Here is a 12,217-nt window from a genome sequence, read left to right as displayed (position 1 = left end):
GGTTGCGGATTTCCTACTGTTCTCTCCGTAGGCCGCTCCTCTGTTCACCTTGGCTAGTGCTTCCTCGGCGGACTTCATTTTCTCTTGCTCTGTCGCCAACGCAGTCTCGAGCTCAGTGATTCTCATCAGCACGTCACTCTGGGTAACCATCATTTTCTCAATTTTTTCCTCGACCTCACATTGCCTACACTTCGCGTCAGCCTCTTCTCCTTCCATTTCTACACTTGGGTCCACTTTCAATCTAACCCCACATCCTGAACACTTTACAGTTTTTTTAACCATCTCTTTTCGACACCAATTATCCCTATGACTTGTATCACTCGTAAATTATAAAACTCGAGCCCTGCCCTACAAAAAAGAGAGTCTAAGCTGTACTACAAAAATTTGCGTGTTTAATGTACGTGCGCCTCCCCCACGGGATGGCAAAAGAAAAAAAAACAAGAAAAAATCAAACACACACACACACAAACTAATAAATACCTAATGTCTGACCCCCGAAAAAGCCTTACAGTAAAATAAGTGCTACAGGGATTTTAACTGCTGCCCTATAATTATAAAGACAAGCTCAAAACATGCAAAACAATTTATCTACGCAGTCGATCGGGAGCGTTCAAAAAACACGTCCATCCACCGAGACAGTCCGAACCGACACTTATGAAAAATTGCTGCCATCTGTCGGCTGTTGTGCGCACAGCCGCCATGTTATAGGCTTCGCACGGCGCAGTACGCACACTGCAGGTCCGCGTGTTTTTACGCAGAGGAATACGTAAGGCGTATCGACATAACGCGTGTATTGGCTGATAATCGCAATGCCTACGTATTGCTGCGTCTCTTGCAGCACACAGGGATGAATTCAGAATGCTCAAGGAAAAAATGTAAGCCGTAAACGTCGTCCTTTGTTTTGTTTATTACCCAAGCTAATAGCGTTTCCAGCATGAGCTTCGGATACTATGCGTGTTTGAGTCCTACTTTTTAAGCAAGCAAGACGTGCAATAGCATTTCTATTCGTGTTCCCATAAATTGCTGGCCGAATCAAGGCAGTTTTTGCAACGTTTTCGCTCGCAACCGTTTATCAAGTGAATGCGACTAGTACGTTTCACGCTGAAGTCCCCTTCACGCAACGAACTTTATCGAAGCTAATTGCGTGTGCCTACATTTCGTTGAATGTGTTTTGTTTACTGAAGTAGAAGCAAGTGCACATCATCGAGTCATTCTGAGAAGGGAGCAACGGTGCTAAAGCGTCCTTGTTTCGTGCTGTTCCATTCTCTCATCTGGAGTGTTACAAGCTGCTGTTCGGTGGGATGACTTGTGCATGACTGCGCACGTTCAAGCATTCGATGTGCTCGGCACATGCAACGAAATGCAGGCACGTGCAATTAGCCGCGATAAAGCCCGCCGCGGGAAGGTGGCTTTCTGCGTAAGGCGTACGAGTTGCCTTCACTTGGTAAACGGTTAAAGCGAAAACTGCCTCGCTTACACTAATCATTCACTCCGCATATTACAACATATGCACGGAGTGAATTAGTGGGGTGAAGCGGCCTGCCATCCATCCGTCCGACCGCACATTCATTCGTCTATGCGTCCGTCGACTCCTATATCACACTACAGCACGCATCGGACGGACGCACGCTTCGCCCCACTCACCATATCGTTCACTCCGTGGATATGCTGGCTACCCTGGATAGGACGACCGACCTAGTGATGCTGTAAAATGCTTCGTTCCTAAAAGCAATAAAACCACGTCGCGCTACGCGTCGTAGCTGTGATTACGTCAGGGCGCCTGTAATAATTTTCTAAACAGCGTCCAATTTAAATCGGGGGCAGTTCCACGAAAGGAACAAGAAAGTGACTCATTTATGCGCGTGTAACCCGCGAGCGCAGAATGTGGCATTCTGATTTCGCTTGTGTATTGGGCTGTCTGTTTTTATTAAATGTGGAGCGTTTCAGGATCGCACCGACGACTCGCAAATTAGGCGTCGGCGGCGCCGTTGACGCCACCACTGCGCATGCTGGCGTCTCACGCCCAAGTTTTTTTTTTTTTTTTTGTCTTATCTAATGTGCAGAAAGGCACGCATCAATATGACATATTCCTGAAATTAAATGGAAGAAACAAGACCTGACGTCTCTTCTTTAACAGGAAAAAACTACAGCATTGACATGGCATCAATTGTACAAACCGTAACCAGTCGGCAACTTAATAAATCGCTACAATTGAATCAAACATTCAATTTGACTTCCACTCCGAAATGTTCTCTCCTCTATGCAGAATGCCAGCGACGCATGTACGCAAGGTATAACCATGCAAACGCCGCAGCATGGGCGTGTTACGAAGTATTACCAGCCGCTGGAGAGGAACGGTCGCTGAGCCGACCAAACTCTGCGCTCAGCATCGGAAACAGTCTTGCTCTCTCCTCGCAATGTGCCGTCACGTCTGGCGCAGAAGCCGCGCTCTCACAGCGTGCAACGCTTCGCACTGGCCCGCGAGGCTTCCCCAGTTTGTCTTTGCAACTACCCACCGTGGCGCTGCAGAAGCAGGAGACAGGGAGGAGGTCTACACGCCACCGGCCCTGCGACGGCCACGGGCTGGTTACAGGTGCGCTTTGGTCACTTACGGTCGCCCATTCGCACCGTGAGTTCTACGGTGTTCGGTGGATATGTTGGGGAATTAACAAACGAACATCGAGACGTTTTGCTTGTTGGAGAAGAACGCCGAGCGCGTTCAGAGTTTTGTGTGTCTGGCATGAAACACTGGGCGTTGCATATCAGTGACAATGCACACTTCTTATTCTTCAGTATAGTCTGCCTCGACGAATAATTGGCTTACTGAAAGACGCCGTTCGGCCGCATGTGGCGCGACCTTTTGATTTCGATGCACTGTGAATGAACGCGATACTGATATTGCCATTGTGCTACCAAAACATATTCAAAAGACAGATGACGAAAAAAAAAGGGGGGGACGATGATAACTTAAGCACTTTCACTGTGAAGGACGTGGGGAGTAAATGTAGGTCGGCTAATCGTAGCTTGTTATTTATTTGTTTATTTACAGAGTACCTACATCGCCATATAGGCATTACGCAGGGGGGGGGGGGGGGGGGTACAAAAAATTCGTACAAATGAATTATAGCAAAATACATAAATGCACATAAAAACACTGTCAAATTTATCAGAACATAATAATGGATCACAATATATTTTCATACGCACAGAACATGCATAATGCAAGAAGAATTTCACAGCATAGAAAAAAATCAATCATTATTTGTTATACTAACAGATTCGTCCCTTGCGCTGTTCCACTCTCTTATTGTTTTTGGAAAAAATGAGTAGAAAAAAGTATTGGATCTGCATTTGAAGGTAGACATTTTTTTGCTATTGTCACAGCGAATGGATGTGTAGGGGGGTTGAACAAGGTAGCTATGGTGATCGATTCCTGTGTCAAGGTAATACATTAGGTGCAACAGTTTAAGCCATAGTTTCTGTCTACGTACACGTAGACAGAAACGTAGACATATTTCTTAACTCGAAACCAATCACAGCACATACATCCTTAACGCGAAACCACCACCACCTGGAGCCTCTTTGACATGTAAGCTTCCTGCTATTTTTCTCCATATTAGATTTACTATTCAATTACTATTTCTAGGTTTTTATCAGGCTAGCTTATTACACCACTAAGTAGATTGCTAGTACAATATTGTTTATAAAGATGCAGGCCAAAAGGTCATTGAAGTTGCTTCAGTAAACTATTACCATTTGTTATTACAAAATAACCATCTGTTTCCAAAGTAATAAGTTACATGGATGCTATAGTAATTTTTCTCGGAAGAATGTTGACAAATTTTGAACAAAATGAACCAGGATGATAAACAGGTCAAGTAAGCTCTCCATTGAATAAATTATGACACATATGGCAGTACTTGGCAATAACTAGTGTACTTAAGAGACATATATATATGAAGGGGACGGGTCAAAATATGCATTACTCATATCATGCTTTTTAAAAAAACATTTGTATCTTACACAGATAACAAGGTGCTCTATAATTGTCATGGCATGATGAACAATCGGTATGCACTAAGAATGCTTCCATATTTCATGTATTTATGTCACCTGTAATGAATTACACAATATTATTTCAGGAGAGACAAGTCGGCATTAGCACTACAATAACAGAGCTGAGCTAGTTGATTTGTATTCCTGTTAAGAGACGGGGCCTGCAAGCATGGACACCAGAGAAAAATAAAGGTGCCACAAATGCCGATTAACAACTCCAAAGATGCACAGCAGCAGAAAATAAAGCAGACATGCAAACTTGCCTGCGCATATCTCATGTGTCCGTGTTTGCATGTCACATATTTTAACTTTGCACTTGTGATAGCTATAGATCAGTAGTAAAGATTCTAACCCACACATTTTCAGTTCAGTTCAAGCACTTAGTCATATCTCTATTGCTTCAGTGCTAAAACGCTGCTCAAGTCTTTTTTCCTAAGAACTATGGAATATGAAAGCATTTCTTATTAAACCTTTATAGATAAACTGCAAGTAATCCATGGCTTCCTACCTTTCGTGGGAGCTTTTACCAGGTAAAATCTTAAGCATTAAGCTAAGTCCATTTTAATAAAGAAACAAAGCTTTCATAAGTCAATTATACTGCTAGATTCACATACATCCATGAATTTACTGAAGAAACTATGTTTCTAGGTGCTATGTCTCAAAAGACAAAACTTACTTTTCAGCGACTCTAAGGTCAGCTAGCGTATATTCATGTGCAGAGTTGTGTAGTACTTTGTCTTTTTGTAAACCCTATGCTCTTATTGCAAAAGTATACCTGCTGTGGTTGCTAAATAATTGAGACATTTTTATGGGTGGGACCAATTCATCTGGTAGTATCCTTGCTGTGAATAATGGTGGGTGTTGGGCAAAGCAATATAAATGAGTACCGAAACAAACTAAATTTTGAACAAGTTTATTTGTTGTAAGTAGATGTTAATCCATTACAATGAAAATTCTTAACTGTGACATTATTATTTATTGCAATAGGGGAAACAGCGTCAAAAGACACTTGGGGGGGGGGGGGAGACAGTTGGGGGGGGGGGGAGACACTTGGTGTTACATCACAGTACGTTCTGCAATCTAATGTTAATTGCAATTTCCAGCGGAGTCTCCTGGCTCTCTTCTGAAAATGAAAATAAGAGCAAGACAAAGGCAATCAAAAGAGAACAGTAGACTGCAGGGTCTTTCTAAGCTTTTGCAGCATCAAAAACTATAAGATATTCCTCTTCGAGCATCTTTACACAAAAGCAAATTTCTTTTTTCATGTCATTGCTGGCAGTAACTTCTACACCTACTGATCCGAAGGGAGCATGTTTCATTCTAAGCTATTTTTATTAACAAGTAAACCCTTCCACGCAAAGTGGCACACATCATAACTTGCAGTTTCAAAAATTTTGTGAGGCAAGGCCTACAGCAGGCGTTATACTAGTGTTAATAATCCATACCAGACTATTCATCATTTGATCAAACTGTAAATACAGGCAGTAAAATTATACCTTAGTTTTATGAATATGTGTTCACTTTGACTGTGAAATATTTTCATAGTTAACTACTACACTATAGACACACGGCATAGGACCCTTCAGGTTGGTTCAACAGAAAGCAGCAGGTTCGAACCAACTGTGTAATGAGTTTAGTCGATACTTTTTGTTGAACTTACAAAATGTCAATATGTGGTTGAAAAAAATCACCATGAAAAACAATCACTCGCACAAGAACAAGTGGGCTAAAGATGTCAGGCCTGTGTGGACGACATAGAGCCTTCAGTAAACTCTCATGAGGTGTCTACTACAGGTACACTAGCTAGGTACCCACTACACCAATCGCATGCCCCGCCGCGGCGGTCTAGTGGCTAAGGTACTCGGCTACTGACACGCAGGTCGCGGGATCGAATGCCGGCTGCGGCGGCTGCATTTCCGATGGAGGTAGAAATGTTAGAAAAAAGTAGAAATCTGAGCACACGGGCCTACAACATTTCTGAATAATCGCACTGCTCGATATCTTGTAGGAGCATTACACGTTTAGTTTTTAGGTAGACAAACAAACATAGCAACTTGAACATAGCTACTGAAAGGGATTGTCGGGCTGTACGCGACCGATATTTGGTTCCTGCGGTGAGCACGGGATGACTACACTGAAAGGCGCAGTGAAGTAAAAATGCATCACAGCTGATCTCGCTTTCACGCGATGCTGCAAGATTGCTAGTTTGCATTGTCAGCATGCCATCCCAACCCCCCCCCCCCCCCCACTTTATTTGTGAGTGGTAGCGCCGGCACAGGAACGTTTTGTCTTCACGTTTGAATTAAAGAACATTCTGCATTCGCAAGAAATCGATAGACTGTGAAAGAAATAAACATGTATGGAGAGAGAGAAAATTCAGTTTTAACGTTATTTATGTCATCAATACGTTGCAAGGAATCACTTGCAAGAGCTAATCACTTTGTTCGAAATAACCCGGTGTATTTCATACGGACTGGCATGCATTAATGAGGGAAAAGTTGCATGCTTTGTGTGTTATGCATAATTTTACAATATAACTTTCTGGGGCTACAGCAAAGGGACTCATTAAAGATGTACACACGTATGAAGCACACCGCATGATCAGTTGCGTTAATGTTGTCATGTGTAAGTGACGACAGGGGTTAGCGACCACATCGAAGCTTTGTGAGCCGCTGAGACCACTGCGGTGCTTGGGGCACCTGGCCCTCCATGTTGGTTGTTTTGTGCATTGCCCGTTGGGGCCATCGAGTAATTGAGTGCTTCGGACGTCCCCTAATCGAAAACTGATTGTCTTAAGCTGAAGCCACCATTGCTGAAATGACGCATTACAGATTCGGAGTTTCGAAATGACAGCCGCTTGGCAGCAAACAGCATTTAAGGGTTGTGCGCTCCTTGCTACTGCAAACAGTTGAAAATGCAGTCATTTCTCCTCTGTGTCTCTCTTTTTGTTGGTCTGTTTATAGCGCTTCATTTCACCAAGTTAGAAATGCATTTTGGTGCACAAATAAAATACATGTACGCATATTTGCATGCAATCCACGTGGTAGCAGTTGGAGGGCATGCAACAAAATCCAATGCATTTTGTTTTCCTTTTGTGCATGTTTAAATCTTGCAGCAATATTACGTGCACTGTTGCATGAACTTCAACTGCCCTGCCTTAATTTGCACAGCTGAACATGGTCTCTGGTTTGTGCAATCGATGCGCCCTTTTCCATATTTGTAGCGACAAATGTTACGTGCACACAGTAAAAAGGAATGTGTCCATTGATTGTGATTATGTGTACATGAAAGCATACGCGTAAGACTCGAAGCAATGTTATGTCTCACGTATTCATCAGGCATCCCATCAGTGTGGCATACACGCTAGTTTTGTGTTCAGATGCCGGAGTTGAGGAACTGTGTGACAATAAACATTGAAACATTAATACAATGAGTGCAGTGAATTTGCTAGGTTGGCGTATAAGGAGACTTCAAAGTTTGTTAACAAAGTGTCGACTTCTTTGGAGCGGTTTAAGTGAAAGCAGCTGCTAGAATGGTTGAATAAAACGGCATTTCAATCAATTATACTACCCTTGTCTCGTTTGATTTTATGGTGTCTGCTCATTTATGAACGACATTTTCAGAAAATGGCATGAGCATTGACAGCAGCTCAATAGGACATGACCATTGCTACTTTCACGGATCTCATGAGAGTGATACTCAAGGTACGATTGCGGTGACATTCATAGTGTAGACGTGGAAGTAATGCTTGTAATTAACCGAGATGGCTGGCTTCTACCTTATAGAAATGTCCCCAGAGGATACGCCCCACCTTTCAATTGATGCAGAAGTGGTTGGCCAAGGTACTCTGGACATTGTGCAACAGAGTTCTGCGTGCAGTATACCAGGTAAGCAGGTGTATGTTTTTTGCATCATGCACGTAACTTTTTTTTTTCAACAATGAACTGGTATAGAGAAGAGAAACAGATGCCCTGTATTTTGAGGATTCGATATTATGTTCGTAAATGTGTCAAATGAGTGGAAGTATCTCCTCATGTTAAAGGCGTGGAAGTAATGCAGTTTATTAACTGAAATGTCTTGATTCTGTCTTGCAGAAATGTCCCCAGAGAATCCGCCTCATCTTTCAAGTGAAGCGGAAAGGGTTGGCCTAGATAAGGCCTAGGAACTCTGGACATTGCGCAATGGAGTCCTGCATGCAACATACCAGATAAAAACGTGTATATTAATTGCATGTGCTCCACTTTTTTTCAACAATGAACTGTTATAGATAAGTGAAATGGATGCCCTGTATCGTCAGGGTTGTATTTAATGATCGTGAATGCGTTATCTGAGTGCAAGTATCTTCTCATGTTAGAAACATGAAAGTAATGCAGTTGACTGACTGCGTATTATAACCGTAAATGCTTCATGCGAGTGGAAGTATCCCCTCGTGATAGAGACATGGAGGTAATGCAGTTTATGAACTGAAATGTCTTGCTTCTGTCTTGTAGAAATGTCCTCAGAGAATCCGCCTCACCTTCCAAGTGAAGCAGTAGTAGTTGGCCAAGGCACTCTGGACATTGTGCAATGGAGTTCTGCAGGCAAGAACGTGTACGTCGATCATATACCTTCGTAGGAAGCGCAAAACTACACACAGGAACAGCAAGGAAGAAAGATACTACACAAGCGCTTAACTGCAGCTAAGCTTTTATTTGGATAGGCGAACCTATCTAAAGGTAAAAGAACGAATACAAAACAAACAAAGAGGCCCACGTGTCATGCCAGTCATCACTCATCCATTCTTGCCTAACACGCCATCCAAAAAATGAAGTTCTTTCTGTGTAAGCGAGATAGACGGTGCGCTCACACAATGAAATTCATGCTGCTTCATTTCTGCAGCTTCAACTATCAGTCTCGTTAACATATCCCTGTTACGATACAAAATGGAAGTGTTATCAAAGTACGGCATGCAACAACCACAATTATTGCTGTGGGTAGCCAGGTGGCCATCCGCGCATTTCCACACCTTATTATGGTGTTCTTTTACCCGCTCGTTGATACACCTTTCAGTTAGTCCAGCGCATACGCGGCCACATGACAAGGGTATCCTATACACAACAGACGGTGCACACGTAACATAGTCGTTGCAATGGTTGACTTTGCAACGCTTCTTTTCTCTCGGAACAGGGCAAATTTCACTAAACAGTTTAGACAGTTCCGTGTGCACATCATGTTGTGTATAGAATACCCTTGTCGTGTGGCCGTGTATACGTTGAAGAAACTGAAAGGTGTGTTAATGAGCAGGCAAAAGAACATGGTAATAAGGTGCAGAAATGCGCGGATGGCCACCTGGCTATCCACAGCAATGATTGTGGTTGCGTACCGTACTTTGATAACACTTTCATTTTGTAACGTGACAGGGATATGTTAACAAGACTGATAGTTAACGAGATTGGTCGTTGAAGCTGCAGAAATGAAGCGGGATGAATCATATTGTGTGAGCGCACCGTCTATCTCGCTTACACAAAAAGAACTTTGTTTTTTGGATGGTGTCTTAGGCATGAATGGATGAGTGATGACTGGCATGACACGTAGGCCTCTTCGTTTGTTTTGTCGTCATTCTTTTACCTTTATATATGTTCGCTTATCCAAATAAAAGCTTAGTTGGAGTTAAGCGCTTGTGTAGTCTTTCTTCCTAGCTGTTCTTGTGTGTAGCTTTGCACTTCCTACGAAGATAAATCTGTACCAACTAGCCCGGTCTACTTGTTCATTACGTTGATCATAGGTGGGCATTACAAGAGAATCCTCACTCACCCAATTTTTTTCAGGCATCGCACTCCCTTATGCTCACACTCACGTGTACTTGCATCCATAATACTCACTCACGTTCATACTCACATGTATACTCTCACTCAAAGCTATTCGCTCACGTTCATACTCACATAATCCTATTCCAAGCTACCCACTGACGTTCATACTCACGTGTACTCACCCACATGTACTCACGTTTACATCCACGTACACTCACATTTCTAGCTACTCACTCACTTTCATACTCACACGTGTACTCGGGCCCATATGTGCTCACTCACATTCATACTCACATCAAGTAACACTAACGGGTAGTCACTTAGGTTCATACATCAACTCACACCCATATGTAGTACTTATGTTCATACAGAAATCAACTCCGCTCACAGGTGCTCACTCACGTTCATACTCACATGTATTCAAACTCACAGGTGCTCACGTTCATACTCACGTCATCTTTCTCTCAGGTACTCACTCACGTTCATAGTTGATGCAACTCACACTCACAAGTACTCGCTCACGTTCATACTTGCATCAACTCACACACACACACATCAGCTTAAACTAATTTTGAATGAAGAAACAGCGCTAGAAGAGGACGAGACGAGAGGACACAAACACAGCGGTGTGTTTGTGTCCTCTCGTCTCGTCCTGTTATAGCGCTGTTTCTTCATTCAAGATCAGTATGTACCAAAAAGCCCGATTCAAGACGCTCAAACTCAAACTCGCGTTCATACATCAGCTCACTCTCTCAGGCTCGCAGGAACTCACTCAAATTGGTTCTCACGTTTACTCGCCCTCATAGGGCCTTACTCACGGTCATATTCACGTGTACTCGCAGTTATTCGTACTCACTCACGCTCACACATTACTTCTAGCTCATTGGTACTCTCTCACGTTCATACACCTACTCGCACACACCTCTACTCACTCGCGTTGAGATTCACGCCTGCTCACATTCATGAGTATTCACTTATACTTAAAACTCACGCGTTTCAAATGAGTGTGAGTGAGTGCACTCGTGAGTGAGTATGCCTAGCTATGATGTTGATTGCATACACTTTGCTTTTTTTGAACAATGAACTGTTCTTGTTAGTGAAATAGATGCCCTGTATTATCAGGGTTGGATTTTGAGTTCGCAGATGCTTCATGTCAGTGGAAGTATCCGCTCATGTTACAGACGTGGAAGTAATGCAGTATATTAACAGAGCTGTCTTTCTTCTATTTTGTAGAAATGTCTCCAGAGAACGTGCCTCACATTTCGAGTGAAGCCGAAGTGGTTCGCCGAAGTACACTGGACATTGTTCTGCGTGCAACATATCAGGTAAAAAGGCGCATGTTGATTGCGTGAACTTTGCTTTTTTTTAAACAATGAACTATTACAAGGGTCATCCCACGCCGACTGTCCGAATCGTGGCGCTCGCCAAAAATCAGTTTCTATTGAAAAATCTGAGAAAATTAAACAAGTATAGACATTACTTCTACAGCATTTTTCCAAAATATTTTGAGCGGCAAATTTTTTTTGCGCACGTGCCCACCATTCGAAATTCGCGAAATGGTGGGAAAGCTGGCACGAAAAAAAATTTCCTATAAGGCGACCATGTCGTGCATTCTTTCAACACTTGCTTTTATGCATTTTTCGAGCATAGTGCTTTCAATATACGACAGTTCTTTATGGTAGCTTTAAATTAATCATTTTCTGGCGCGTAGGCAAAGTTGAGTAAATTATAGCATTTTTGGCAACTTTTCTGCAAAAAACGATTGCCAGTAATATGCATAAATTACTTATTCAAACTCTTCATAAGACTTAATGTTTCCTCATATTTTTGTTGTCCCTGTGCGTGGCACCTACGCTCTAAAATAAAATCCTAAAGTTGGCAAAAACGCCACTTCAGCCCAAGCTGAGACACCTGTAGCACCCTATAAGGTGGTCCAAGAAACAATCACCGGAAAAGCACATACGAATGAGAATTACAATAAGTTTAATCGAAGTAATTGTTCTTTTAGTGGAGAAAACAATTTTTGAAGTTTAGTCCCACTATTGCACAATTTTACTATGAGGCAATAGAAACCAACTGAATTTGCTGCATAAAAAAAAAAGTTGTGTACTCGCACTACATGGTTTTAAGTTTTTTCATTAGAACTTTATTTTGTATGTTCGTAAATGCATCATCTTAGTGGAAGTATCTCCTCATGACCATGAAATTGGCTTGCGTAGTTGCACAACAAAAAAGAAAAAAACACTGCAGTGATTGTGCGCATGCACAGCTGGGCCACTTGGAGTTTGTTGCTACACACATAATGGTTGTAAACAAAGAATACTGAAAAAGGTAGACCTGCTTAAACTGTATCGGCTGCTAGTACTTTATTG

General features: G+C 42.4%; 1 protein-coding gene across 2 annotated transcripts; it reads left to right on the top strand.

Annotated features, from left to right (window-relative positions):
- Positions 1–508: 508 nt before the first annotated feature.
- Positions 509–8,669, top strand: LOC142775236 (uncharacterized). Of its 2 annotated transcripts, XM_075876590.1 has the most exons (5): positions 509–875; positions 2,267–2,593; positions 7,680–7,760; positions 7,842–7,943; positions 8,151–8,669. In XM_075876590.1, the coding sequence occupies exons 2-5, from the start codon at positions 2,281–2,283 to the stop codon at positions 8,216–8,218; spliced, it is 564 nt and encodes a 187-aa protein (XP_075732705.1). In that variant the 5' UTR covers positions 509–875; positions 2,267–2,280; the 3' UTR covers positions 8,219–8,669. The 2 variants fall into 2 exon arrangements, with proteins under 2 accessions (XP_075732705.1, XP_075732704.1); XM_075876589.1 differs by lacking the exon at positions 509–875 and having other exon boundaries at positions 2,016–2,593.
- Positions 8,670–12,217: the final 3,548 nt, after the last annotated feature.

This window comes from Rhipicephalus microplus, chromosome X (assembly GCF_043290135.1).
Source record: "Rhipicephalus microplus isolate Deutch F79 chromosome X, USDA_Rmic, whole genome shotgun sequence".
Lineage (NCBI taxonomy): Eukaryota > Metazoa > Arthropoda > Arachnida > Ixodida > Ixodidae > Rhipicephalus > Rhipicephalus microplus.
Note: the sequence above shows the minus strand (reverse complement) of the source record. Positions and strands in the feature narration are given on the sequence as shown.